Raw genomic sequence first — 14,630 nt, 5'->3', positions numbered from 1 at the left:
CCTCAAAAGAGTGTCCCTTATCCGTGAGGTGGAGGTGAACAGCTGAATTTTGTCCAGAGGAGGTGGCTCTCCTGTGTTGAGTCATGCGTCTGTGAAGAGGCTGTTTAGTTTCTCCAATGTAGAGGTCTGGACAGTCCTCGCTGCACTGGACCGCATACACTACACCACTCTGTTTGTGTATGGGTGTTTTGTCCTTAGGGTGGACCAGCCTCTGTCTGAGAGTCCTGCTGGGTTTGAAATGTACTGGGATGTTGTGTTTGTTGAAGATCCTTCTGAATTTCTCTGATACTCCAGCAACATAAGGGATGACAATGTTTTTACGTCTGTTGTTCTCCTTTTTCTGTTTATTAGTGTGTTTTGTAGATTTCCTCTCTGACTTGACAAAAGTCCAGTTAGGATATCCACATGTTTGAAGAGCTTCTTTAATGTGTTTCTGTTCCTTTTCCTTCCCTTCTGTCTTTGTGGAGATGCGTTCGGCCCGATGTTGTAAAGTTCTGATGACAGAGAGTTTGTGCTCCAGTGGATGGTGGGAGTCAAACAGAAGATACTGGTCTGTGTGGGTTGGTTTTCTGTAAACTTCAATGTTGAGGCTGTCCTCTCTCTCCATCTGAACCAAATAGTCCAAAAAAGGCAGCTTGTTGTTGTTTGCTTCCTCTCTGGTGAACTTGATGTTGTTATCGACCGAGTTAATGTGTCTGGTGAACGCTTCTATTTCCTTGGCTTGGATTTTGACCCAGGTGTCATCTACATATCGGAACCAATGGCTTGGCGTTGTTCCCTCATAGGAGTTTAGGGCTCTCTGTTCCACTTCCTCCATGTAGAGATTGGCAACAATGGGTGACACTGGAGATCCCATGGCACAGCCGTGCTTCTGTCTGTAAAAACTGTCATTGAACTTGTAATAAGTGGTGGAGAGACAAGAGATCCAACAGGGTGCAGATCTGGTCCAGGGTGAAGTTGGTCCTGTTGATTAAGTCATTGTCTTGTAGAAGTTGTTTTCTGACGGTTTCTACTGCTTCAGAGATGGGTGTGCATGTGAAAAGAGAAGTCACATCATACGATACAAGGGTTTCTCCTGGGGTTAGTTTCAAATGTTGAACTTTGTTAGCAAAATCAATGGAGTTCTTTATGTGATGAGGTGTGTTTCCAACAAGAGGAGCTAAAATACCAGCCAGATGTTTAGCAATATTGTATGTCAATGAGTTCATGCTGCTGACGATGGGTCTGAGTGGTGTTCCTTCTTTATGTATTTTTGGAAGTCCATAAAGACAGGGAGTGGCTTCCCCTGGGTACAATCTATAATACAACGATCGATTGATTATCCTGATGCATGCTCAATAATCGATTGATTGTTTTCTCCTTTTCAAGTTTTTACAGGAAACTCCAGGAAAATCCTGCAAAAATGCAAGATCTTGGTGAAAAATTAATGCAACACTCGATGGAAATAGGCAGCATGGTGGCGCAACTGGTAGAGCTGCTGCCTCTCAGCGAGTAGGTCCTTGGTTCAAAACGCCGGTCCAGGGGCCTTTCTGGGTGGAGTTTGCATGTTCTCTCCGTGCATGCGTGGGTTTTCTCCGGGTGCTCCGGTTTCCTCCCACAGACCAAAAACATGCATGTTAGGCTGATTGGTAACTCTAAATTGTCCCTAGGTGTGAGTGAGAGCGTGAATGGTTGTTTGTCTATGTGGCCCTGTGATGGACTTGTGACCCATCCAGGGTGTACCCTGCCACAGTGACTGCTGGATATGGGCACCGGCAACCCCCGTGACCCAAGATGGAATAAGCGGGTAAAGATAATGGATGGATGGATTATTGAGCATGGACTTTTGTTATTTGGCAATTATGTTTACGCTGGATGTTCTTCCTGACACAACCACAGACCACCGAGCTACCACAGCCCTCTGTGAGGAGCAGGGAGCTGACATCTAGGGCACCTGGGGGAGCAGATGGTGGGAATTAAGGGCCTTCTCAGGGGCTCAGAGTGGGGCAAATGAGGGTGGAGGCAGGTGTGGGTACTTCACTATTCCCACCCACATTTTGATGGTCGATACCGGGAGTTGAACAGACAGTCTTCCGATCCCTCTAACCTCTGCGCCACCACTCCCACCACTTGGTTATGCAAATGTTTTATTCAGAAGTGAACAAATCGTGTTGTGAAAGGAACAGAAGTGTGCTTTGTACATCATATCTTTTAAACCCAAGGATATGGTTTGGAAACGCTGAGCTCACATTTCTCTATGCTGCAGAGATAACGGGAGCACATAAATATTTCTGTTCAGTGCTACTTGATTTTTTTTTTAATGTCTGGTTGTCATGATTTTGGTGTGTGCTAAATCTCCAACGTAAACCTTTGGAGATCTGGCAAAATGAGAAAATTCATGGCTCTTAAAGATTTATGTATTTATTTATTTTTTAAACTTAAAAATGTACATGTATTTACAAGGGTTGTCCTCCAATGCGAGAGTTGGGGGTTTGATTCCACCAGCAGTCATGCTGAAGTGTCCCTGGGCAAGACACTGAACACCTCATTGTCTCCAATGTGAGTCCCACGCTGTACGAATGTGATAAAGCTCTGATTAGTCTCTTTAGCATGATTTGTTCAACTAGTTTTGCACAGATATAATGCTGGATGAATGGGTAAATGAGGACACAGACGTAAAGCGCTTTGAGTGTCTTGATAAGAGAGAAAAGCGCTATAAGTACAGTGCATTTCTTAAAATTATTAGTATTATATTACATACCATTTATAATATTTTACATGTTTTACATAGTCAGCCCTTACTCAGAGTTATTGAACCACCAAAATGCAGACGTTTGGTTTGACCTTTTTGGTAATGGCCGCTGTTGCACTTGACCAGTTCGCCCTCTAGTGGTTCTATACACCTGTTTGGCTACCACCATTATTTTATTTTTATTTTAGCTCAGTATCCGTAAAATAGGCTGAGTTTTATTTATTTTGTTGCTTGCCAAGATTACTTAGTTGTGGCAAACATTTAAAATGGTACTGATCCGAAAAGGGAATCAGTTGTTGCTCCTACTCTGAGTTTCATGCAGTGATTCATGAGATATTGTGCTAACAAACAAATGTACACGGATATTTTCATCCAACCTTTATTTATACAGGCTATTGTCATTGAGCCACGAGGACTCCTTTACAAGAGAGACCTGTAAATGTGACATGGGCAAAAACATTACCGCTTCGTCTTTGAACGATAAAAACGACTCAACACTAACCTCCAGTAATGACGTCATTAATGCTGGACTGTAGCCTGTAAGAGTCTTATTCTCTGCAGTGTTCTGTGCACTGGTATAGCTCAGCGGTTACTTCAACAATTCTTATTCGAATTAGTTCCTTCCCGTCACACGGGTTCGAACCGCGGGCGCTGCCCAGTGCTTTTTGGACCTAAACTTTACATCTCGTCCCAGAGCTACACCTTAAAAAATACAAAAATTAATTATACTAAAACTAACCCGTAAGTATCCGATTTTAAATTTCGTGACCCCCCACCGGAGCTAGCTTGAGGTAAAAAAACATCAACATCTTCAGACAGTTTTAGCTTTTTACACACGCACAACAGCGATCCCTCTCGACGTTACAGCGATATTTTATATTTATATTTTTCACCTGCGTCAAGTTAGACAAACGCAGAACCTCCGTTTTTTCCTCTTCAAACTGTTTTACCACAACAGATGTTTATAGTAAAACGTTTCGAAACCCGATACGTGCGTAGTTACAAACTAATAGGTTTATAAATCAAAAGTGTGTTTATCATATTTAATTTTGATTAGTTGTATTATGCTGATTATGAGCAGTTCTAGTTTAGTTTCTAATTTATTTTACAAAAACACACAATGATCCGACTGAATTGGTGTTCATACGATTCCCTTAGACATTAAAATCACTTGTTTTGTTGTTTTCTTTTACGCAACACAAGAAACTTCCGGTTGCGCATGCGCACAACTAAAAACAACGTTGGCGTTTATAAAACCAAATATATATCATATATATATATATACTTTTACATTTGAATGTTATGTCGACAGTTTTATTTGTAAATAATGTCCGTTCTACTAAAGTAAAAACTAAAAATAATTTATTAAACAACTTTCTAGAAAAACATGCGTCGATTATAGATTTTTTCCTCGAGAAACCGTCAAAATAAAAGTTACGATTGCCTATGATACATCTGCAAAAGGCTTAACTGTAATAATAGTAATATTAGTCGTATAGTATTTCTTTTAAAATGTCATTCCGTGTATGTAAAACGCAGTTTTGTAATCTTTGTCGCGTATCCACGATAACCATGCTTTAACTTTGAAGGCAGCTCTGAGGAGTTTCCGGTATCACCCATAGTAACGTTTGTTGCAACCCATGGTTCTCCAGCATTTTTGAACAACGTTTTCGGTTGATTTCTCCATCTTAGTGTCATTCGCATGAATTTATTTTGAGGATATTAAGCATTATTTTGTGTGGAGGAAAGGTCCCCTAATCTTTTCTTGAAACTAATGTGTCTCCGCTGCTTGGCTGTCGAAGCGAGTGCAGGAGGTCTGCCCGTTCAGAAATGAAGAGGTGAGCAGGACGGCGACATGCGCCATCTTGAACCGGATCACAACAAAATAAAAGCGTTAACTCACACAGTCAGTGCATTTTATGTGCTTTCCTGCATTTGCTCTTGTGTTTTGATGACTGCAGCCAACAGAAAGGCCCGCAACCGGACGGAACTGTCACCGTCAGTGAAGAAGGTAAATCTGAGGACTGCATGCACAAAAAGCACAATGTTTATTGATTTGTATAATATTTTTCTGTGTTCCAAATCTATGAAACTAATCTGAAATGTGTGTGCATTTTCGTAAATCAGTTACTATCGGTTCAGTATTTTTGTGCAATAAAAATACCTACAAAATAAATGTTTGCTACTTCACTTGGCTCCTAGAAGCATCCTTTATAAAAATATATATTTCTAGAGAAGGAGCTGACATTTTGTAGATCAGACTGAGTCCTTTACATATATAGAGAGAAATAACATCCCGTCCATATTAAAACGACAACCTCTGGTATATACAGTACATTATTTGAATTAATCAAAGTTAAGTCAGGTCCTCTGGACAGATTAAACAAAACTTGTTGAAATGTTTTCGTCTTTTATCCAAAAGACTTCTTCAGTCTGAGGAGCTGCAGCAAACATCTGGTGACATCCAGAACCAGCTGTTCACATGATAAAGGAGGACCATCAGCCTAACGATGGATCATTAGCACACTGATGGCTGTTTACTACTCACAGAGGGCTGAGTGATACTAGCAATCACAGCATTGTAAGAGGGGGACAGTTGAACCCGGAGGCCTCCACCCCTGTTTAATGATGGACGGTTTCTTTTCACAAAGATGGCCTCCTTTACTCCTCTCTCAAACCATCGTTCCTCTCTGTCCAGGATGTGAACATCTTCATCCCTGAAAGAGTGACCGCTGGCCTGGAGATGAGTGTAGACCGCAGAGTCCTGGCCTGATGATGTTGATCTTCTGTGCTGGGCCATCCTTTTGGCCAGTGGCTGTTTAGTTTCCCCGATGTAAGACTGATCACAGCCCTCCTGACACTGAACAGCATACACAACATTACTCTGTTTGTGCCGGGGGACTGGATCTTTGGGATGAACCAGTCTTTGCCGTAATGTATTTTGGGGTTTAAAAGCCACTGGGACGTTGTGTTTAGAACAGCTTCTTCTGGATGTCAGCAACAAACTGGATGATCCACTTTGAGAAGGTGCTTTTTATAAGACTGGGTTTATTGCAGCTCTTCAGACTGATGAAGTCTTTACACAAAGATGAAATGTTTCTCAACATGTTTTTCTTTTAAATCTGTCCAGACGACCTGATTTAACTTTGTTAGATTGTTCTACCTGGATTATTGAGCATGCATCAGGATAAACATATTAGACAAAACAACCTCTCATGTATGTTATGTTACTTCAGTTTATGTTTCAGCTAAAAGTACGATTTTCTATTGTACATTACTGTCCATATTAGTTTTATTATATATTACGTTTATTAGTACATATTGTTCAGTAAATGAGGTTCAGTTTGTTTGTTGTCTCAGACACAGGAAGCTACTTCAGGCGCTCTGAAAAGCCACGTGCAGCTCCTGAACTGACTTACAGCCAAATCTAAACTGATGCAGTTTGGTTTTACCTAATGGATTGGATTTGGATTGTTGAGCATGGACTTTGTTGGTTTTACCGAATGTTACTTTAATCCTGAAAATTGACTTGTGAGAGCTATCAAGTGGTTTAAAATGTGTTGCTTCTGATTCTTCAGGCTCTGTGGCCACTGCAGAAGATCCAGCAGCGATTGCCACCATTCAGTCTGCTGCTACCTTCACTGACCAACCCATCAAATATCTCTTTAAGGCAGAAGGAGCCTGTGGACAGGTAGGGTGGAGTTATTTGGAAAGAGTTAAAATAAAGGTTGGGAACTTTTCAGCAAGTTAAACACTGGATGATATTCACTCTTGGACTGCAGCTGGATCTTTTTCCACTCGTGCTTACAAAAGAGAATTGTTGGAGGGTAACAAAAATTGATAAGAGAAGGAGAGGCAAATTTATTTATAAAGCACATTTTACAGAATAAAAACTGTTTAACAAGAACAAGACCTATGCACACACACACACATGCACACACACACACACACACCCACACACACACACACACACACACACACACACACACACACACACACACACACACACACACACACACACACACACACACACACACACACACAAAACTCAAGATACAATGTTCAAAAAGGCATCCAGAAGCTGTCTAAGCCACAGTGTAGTTGTTGTTTTGGAAGTGCCAACATATTTGAAAACACTTTTTTTTTGCCTCTCAACATTTTAGAGTTTATTGTTGCATCATACACTGCCTGGCCCAAAAAAAAGTCACCACCTGGATTTAACTAAGTAAATAGGTCGGCGCCTCCTGTTGGATAATTACCTCATGGGTGATGATCTTTCAGCTGCAACAAGTTATTTAACTCCAACTGGTGCAATGAGTTGCTTCTCATTTCTTAAACGACCGTGTTAAAGACACATCACGTGGACGTGGAAAAGATGTTTGAGAAGGGTCAAATCATTGGCATCAAGCAGAGAAAACATCTAAGGAGATTGTAGAAACTACTAAAACTGGGTTAAGAAGTATCCAACACATTATTAAAAACTGGAAGGATAGTGGAGACCCATCGTCTTGGAGGAAAAAATGTGGCCGGAAAAAAAAAGTGGCCTGCTGTACAAGCCTGTGGGGGCAGTGTTATGATGTGGGGTTGCTGCAGTTGCTCAGGTCCAGGTTCAGCAACAGTTTGTGCTCAAAGAATGAGTTCAGCTGACGACCTGAATATGATCAGCTTATTCCATCAATGGATTTTTTCTTCCCCGATGGCACGTGCATATTCCAAGATGACAATGCCAGGATTCATGAGGCTCGAATTGTGAAAGAGTGGTTCTGGGAGCATGAGACATCATTTTCACACATGGATTGTCCACCACAGAGTCCAGACCTGAACCCCATTGAGAATCTTTGGGATGTGTTGGAGAAGGCTTTGCACAGTGGTCACAATCTGCCATCATCAATGCAAGAGCTTGGTGAAGAATTAATGCAACACTAGCTATCCAAACACTAGCTTCCACTTTGGAGTAAGCTGTTCAGGGAAGAATCAGTTTTGTGTTGTGCGTTTCCTTGACTGATGAAGCCTTCTGGATGGAAGGTGAAATGTTTCAGCACAAAAAAAATAAAAAATGAAACTGTCCAGATGACCTGACTGAAAATTCTTGGATTGTAATCCTGGATTATTGAGCATGGACTTTGTTGGTAACACAAGCTATGTTTACATGCACGTAAGTAATCGGATTAAACGGCCATTCAGAATAAAAATGTGTCATGTAAACGCCCCATTCGGATTATTATCAGATCTCAGCGCGTGCACGTCACTCACAGTGCATGCAACAAAGAGTAAACTCAAAGCGAGAGTGACACCTGCCATCTCTTTCCTCTGTTGCGTTGACTAAATGTTTTGGTTTTATCGATGAGTTTGTCAAAGCACAATTTATAGAAGTAATGTTTAATAATTGTTAGGACTCTGTTCTTTGCTAACAAAATAAATTCACCTCTTCAGTGAAGCTGCTGTTTTAGACGCTCTGGACGCTTGTCACCCACAGCACGCAGGTGACTAAGAGTAGATTCAAAGCGAGAGGGTTACCTGCTCCTCTTTCCTCTTTCGTGTTGACAGTTTTTTACATTTTGATCGATGATTGTGTTCATTGATCCTGACTTCCTCATTTTGATTAAAAAAATCAGCACAAATTGTTTGATTCATTATTGTTTTATTTAGTTTTGTAGGTCAAAGTGTTTTATAAAACACCCGTGAGTTAAAATGTTGCTGATCAATTTGAATATTATTTATTGATTATATATTTTTATTTTCAGTATCAAATTGTCAAAAAATGATTACAGTTTAAATAAGGATTTAAGTTTTTTTTTCAGGCAAATTGATGCACTTCAACTTGTTTCTGTTACACACTATAAAATAATGTTAAAGTTATTTTTCGTTGTAAGTTGATCTATATTCTTTTTTTCCTTTAATGTTGATAAGGACACGATGTTATGCAGAGATGCACTTATAACAATTTTATAGACAAATCATAATAATTACAGTCATGGCGGAGAGGTGGGGGGGTGAAATATTTACTTCTTCCTAGGGGGGCATAACAGAAAATAATTGAGAAGCACTGAGTAAACACTTGATCTGTTCATTTTTTTTCCGATTGTGGAAAACTGACCTGACTGCACATGTGCGACCTTATGTCATTTCCACCTGGCTAATGCTAATAGTATTAGCATGTCGGGGAAGTAAAAGTGGTCGGTGAGCGACAACATTTCTACTAGAAACTTTGAAAGAGCTCAAAATGATCTGCATCACCTGCAGCTCAGTGATGGAGTGCAGCAACGTCTCCAGCGTCATTAAAACCTGCCGCGGGTCCATTTTGGGTGCTCAGGTTTGTTTACTTTCATCACGGAAGTAAACCGGAAGTAGAACAGAAGTAGAACTTCTTCTTCTGTGTTATTTTAAAGAGAGTTGACCACTTTGCACATGTCAGTACTGCTGTTCAGAATCAAAGCCCGCTGCATGTAAACGCTCGCCGTGAACAGATTGTGCCCATGTAAAGGAAACGTTGGAGTTATTTAATCTAAAAACATTTCAATCCAGTCAAAGAATTTTGCGCATGTAAACACCGGGTGGAAATAGATGTGACATTGTAGAAACTTATAGAAACAATGCCACAGAGAATTCATGCCATAATCAAAGCTAAAGGCGCCCCAACGAAACATTAGTGTGTGACCTTTTGTTTTTGGCCAGGCAGTGTATTTTAGATTTACTACAATAAAATAATTTCCTTTCCACTCAATTATGTTAGATAAAGAATCAGAATCAGAATAAGCTTTATTATCATTGTATTGAAATACAGTGAGATTATGTTCATACAGTCATCCTAAACAATGGGCGGAGTGCACCTTGCTGCTGCTCCTAAGAGCACAGCCCCTTATCCTTTTTCAGAATACTTTTTAAATAGAACAGGGGATAAGGCCATGAGGAGAGGATAGTGGTATTACAAAAAAGATCTCTTCACATCTTGTCCTTATTAGGACATGATGTAAGACATTAAAAAATCTCTACCAGCAGCACATTTATAAACACGTTACATATGCATTTGACAAGATGGTGAGATATGTCCATGAAACACTTCCAGGTAGCCCATAGTCCTGATAAGATGGTGTCAGCTGGTACAGCTCTGATAAGCCTTCACAGAACTCTGCGGAGGTGGGGTGGGGGGGTGCGATAGACAAAGCTTTTCTTTAGTTTACACATATCCCAGGAGAAATTTGATAAGTCTGACTGCTTCGAGACCAAACGAGGGAGTCAGATTCAGAAAAGCCACAATTGTTGATTTTTTTTCAGGCAGACTGTTATTTCTTGTCAGCCTTGAGTCCTGCTGGTACTTTTGATCCAAAATGGCCAGATTTATGGGCATTCCACTGGTCCATGCTTATGAGTCCCCTCCAAGGTCGTCTCCAACGTGCTGGCGAGTCCCTGAAACCACAAGTGACCTGCGATTCTCACAAATCGCTTCCATCTTATGGTTTAGCTCGTAAATCAGCTGATTTTGAGTGCTCAAGGCACGAACCAAACCTTCACACAGACTCAACAGTTGGCTGAAACTGCTGCCTCCGTTTTCTTCAATAGCCAATAACTAGGGGTGTCGGTTCAGTCCACCTGCGTACCGTTTCGGTTATTTTATCACTCATTAAATTTTATTAACAAGAGTGTATGCGCCGCAGAACAAAAGTTCTTAAGTGTGTTTCAGCACGGCGCTATTATCTTGCAGCACGCGTAGCATTAGCAGCCTAGCAGGCAACGAACAAGCCATCTCGTTGCGGTCTCCTGTTTGGGAACATTATGGCTTTTTGTGTAAAAGACAAGTGAACAAATCCAAAGCTGTGTGTCGACGTTGTTTCACGGAGACTGGATCTGCAACAGCAACACGTCTAACTTGTTAAAGCACTTGAAACGACATCATCTGAATGTGAATGTCTCTTCAAGGACGGTGTAAAGATCGATAAGAGCAGCATTTAAACAACCTTTATCAGGTCATTCAGATCGGTCCAAAGCAGTAACACAAGCTGTAGGAGTGTTTAAAGCTCTGGATCTACGTCCGTATTCTGTTGTTGATGCGACGGCTTTAAGCATATGAGTAAAGTTATTGAGCTCCGCTACGACATCCCATCATGTCAACACTTCAGCCAGAAAGTTGTAGCAGCACTTTATGAAAAAGATAAAACTGATGGTCAACAAGCCCTGGACCAGATTAAAGCCCTGCCACATGATGATGATGAGCGAGAGAGGATATTCAACCACCTCATATGATGACCGTGCAAGAAGAGGTATTGTTATTGTATTATTGTGATCTAATTAACTTTTTAGTTTAAAATTATATAATCTTATTAACTCCATTTTTTTTATCTCTGTGTTTGCAGTCTCAGGATGATAGCAGCTGAGTCTTCTTCATCCACCAGATCACCTCCAGCTAAGAACTCTGTAATGACAACTTGTTTATTTGGCATATTTTCAAAATAAACATTTTGTAAGTTTTTATTTTGGCCTTTTTTTGTACCAAAAATTAACCGAACCAAGCTCTCTTAAACTGAACCGAACCTAAATGTGATTTTAGTGTACCGCTACACCCCTACAGATAACGTAGGAACCCGCCAATGCCAAAAAGCAGAACCCCTGCTATCATGGTTCCATTTATATAAACATCTTCGGTGTCCTCCTGAGACAAAACGGAAAGGCACATCAGCTCCTAAACTCCCCACGGATCCATGACGTATCCTGCCGCGTTTGTCTTAGCGGGGCATGAGGTTTCTCCAGGACCCTGTCGCTTTGTTGAAAATATTTTATCGATTGTGTTGAAGTCCAGCTGACCAGATCCATGACTGAAGTTTTAGTTTCGGATGATGTGTAAAATACGAGCTCCTATACACAGACAGAGAGCACAAGGCAGGAGGAGGACGGGAGAGGGAAGGAAAGGTGTCCGCCTTGCACGAGAGCAAGTGAAGTTTCCTTATTTTTGAAGACCTTCTAACGTTTCTGAACTCACAGCTGGAAATCCACTGGTGTGTAGTTCATGCACTTGATTTACATCAAGGAAGATGCCGATGTGTGTGCAGGTGTAATCATGAGATCTCCACACCTCAGGGTAATGTGTTGGGTTGCAGGTGACCTACAGGGTGATCCAGGTATCGGACGGCCAGTTAGAGGGGCAGACAGATGGAGCTGCAGCCGTCAATCTAGTTGCTGGTTTCCCTGCAACGACACAGACCGTCACACAGGTTAGAACAACACACTGCAACACACACTACAATGTTCAATACATTGAAACAGCACATAGCTAAAACTTAGAAATATATAACGGTAAAACATCATCTGGTCCTTACCACGGGGGTTTTCCAGAAATTGGAATAGAAACTGTTTGCTGCTCCAGAATGAGAGATGGGTGAAAATCTGCAGGGAGCTGTCAGATATGGAGTGCTCATTTTGCAATAATCAATACTGAAGCTGAATTTTATTGTAATGTCTGACTAGACCTGTCGCGACAAACAATAAATAATTAATCACATTATAAATGAAAATTATCGACCTCATTTTCATTTATCAGCTTTATCATTTCTTCGTGTCTCTCTCTTTTTTACTGAAGACACTGGATAAGAAAAGGCTCAACTCCAGTGCTCTTCACTGACCCCTCCCTTTCTCTTTTTTCTCTTATCTTGAAAATCTGTTTTAACTGTCCAAAATTGCATTTTGGGATCGTTAATAAGCTAAGAAGCTACGCTACGAGCTAAGCTAACAGGCCGACCTCAGGAAAAAACCTCCATCTTGTCGAAGCTCCAAAATTCACAGTTGAAACCCGTGCCTTCGTGTAAAAAGTTGTTTTTCTCTGCAAAAAGCAGCTGAGAACTTGTTTACTGATTTTTTTTAATGTTTATTAAAAGCTTTTTGTGAAAAATGTTATGCTAAAGAGCTCAAACCACACCAAGCGTCCGCCATTTTGAGAAACGATAAAAGGAAGGAGAGACAGCCCATGTCATGCCAAGGGGCATCCCTGCCATTTTTCTTAAAGAGACACGCTGCTCTCTCCCTCACTATCCATCCTTCAGTTCAAACCGTATTATACTGCCATCCGGTGGTCGAAAGAAATGTACTACGCTCAAAACAAATTAACCAACATTTTTTCTTAAATTTGACAATAATGACTAATTATTGTAAAATTTCAAACAATATTATCGTTTATCGCAATAATTTCTGAGACAATTAATCGCCCGGCAAAATTTGTTATCATGACAGGCCTATGTCTGGCGTCAGAAGAAGATTTTCCAACATTTGAATGCGTTCCCACTCCCAGGTCATTTTTTGTTGGAATAGTATCACTGTTAATGAAAATTTACTCTTTTACCTCAGTAACATTTTGCAGCTACACAAGTCCAGCATCACACACGAAAGTGGTGTGATGTCATCAAAACAAACCGAGCGCATCGCGCAGCGTTTCTGTAAGGCAGGCACTGCTGTCCTGAGTTGTGGCTGGATCACGTGCTCCCTCCAGGGACGTCTTCAGACCGTGGTTTTTGGGAGTTTTTCTGAAAACTAGCTCTGTCAGATGCAGTCGTGGTTCTGTGCTGGTTTTGTGGGCGTCAGCTCTCTTTTTGTTGGCTGAGTTACTTTCAGCAGCTTCCTTCTTCAGGAGTTGCTGCAGCATTCCCCGGCAACAGGTGGAGGTGGACTATTATGTTGCTGTCTGTGTATGTTTGCATGTTTAATATCTCATGAACCATTTTCATGAAGCGTGCAATTGTTTGATGCATGCGTGCCTTTTTAGAATGCTAGGCCTTTAATTCGATAAGTTTTTATGTTTGGAATAGGTTGTTAAAATTAGATGTTATTTTAAAGTCTTGCTGCAGTTTGGGTTCATTGAATGACATGATTGTTACAACGGCTGAGTGGTTAGAGCAGGCGTCCGCCTATAAAAAGAGTTGGGGGTTCGATTCCACCAACAGTCACATGCCGAAGTGTCCCTGGGCAAGACACTGAACCCCTCATTGCCTCTGATGTTTGTCCCATCGATGTGTGAATGTGATAAAGCTCTGATTAGTCTTTGTATAGATCTAGTAGAGTGCTGTTTGAATGGGTAAATGAGGCGCAGATTGTGCTGTAAAGAGCTTTGAGTAACTTGATAAGATAGGTGTTATACAAGTACAATCCATTTACTATCCTTTATAGTTTATATAGTAGAAAAATACTGGGTGGTTCAGCTTGTAGTGTTTAGTTTTGTCTGCTTTTAGGAGAAAGTGATGAATCTGTTACAACTACCAGTATTTGTGCTTTTTCAGGCTGTGATCTCTCAGTCAGAGGAGTTGGAGGGGGATGGCAGCACTGAGACTCAGTATGCCTATTACCCCACCTCCATCGCAGATGCCACAGCTGGCACCATGGTGACCACCGTGCAGGCTTCTGACACACTGCTGGGACAGACTACTCCCACAGGTAAATACTGCACTTTAAAGCTTGCTTCTTGGCTGTGTTGACCTGCAATGATCTGCATCATTATAGTGCTTGAACTTCTCAACATTTTGTCACATTACAACTTCAAACTCCTTAGTATTTCACAAGCATTTAATGTAATAGACCAGCGAGTGCAGTGTCGCACAGAATTGTAAATTGGAAGAAAAAAAAAGATAAATTCAGATTTAAATTTCAGGTTTTATTTGTAAAAATATGTACAAACCGGATTCCAAAAAAGTTGGGACACTAAACAAATAGTGAATGAAAACTGAATGCAATGATGTGGAGGTGCCAACATCTAATATTTTATTCAGAATAGAATAGAACACAAATCACAGATCAAAAGTTTAAACTGAGAGAATGTATCATTTTAAGGGAAAAATCTGTTGTTTCCAAATTTCATGGCATCAACAAATCCCCAAAAAGTTGGGACAAGTCCATTTTTACCACTGTGTGGCATCCCCCCTAT

At 40.8% G+C, this 14,630-nt stretch overlaps 1 protein-coding gene across 1 annotated transcript in view; it reads left to right on the top strand.

Moving 5' to 3' along the window:
- The first annotated feature begins 4,336 nt into the window (after positions 1–4,336).
- usf1 (upstream transcription factor 1) overlaps positions 4,337–14,630 on the top strand; it is a 23,150-nt gene continuing 12,856 nt past the window's right edge. Inside the window, exons 1-5 of the mRNA XM_037677362.1 lie at positions 4,337–4,569; positions 4,693–4,742; positions 6,310–6,422; positions 11,824–11,937; positions 13,990–14,143. Of these exons, the coding sequence (XP_037533290.1) occupies positions 4,562–4,569; positions 4,693–4,742; positions 6,310–6,422; positions 11,824–11,937; positions 13,990–14,143 (439 nt within the window). The 5' untranslated portion in view covers positions 4,337–4,561. The remainder of the gene's footprint in view (positions 4,570–4,692; positions 4,743–6,309; positions 6,423–11,823; positions 11,938–13,989; positions 14,144–14,630) is intronic.

The sequence above is a fragment of the Nematolebias whitei genome, chromosome 6, assembly GCF_014905685.2.
Source record: "Nematolebias whitei isolate Nwh7 chromosome 6, NemWhi1, whole genome shotgun sequence".
Lineage (NCBI taxonomy): Eukaryota > Metazoa > Chordata > Actinopteri > Cyprinodontiformes > Rivulidae > Nematolebias > Nematolebias whitei.
Note: the sequence above shows the minus strand (reverse complement) of the source record. Positions and strands in the feature narration are given on the sequence as shown.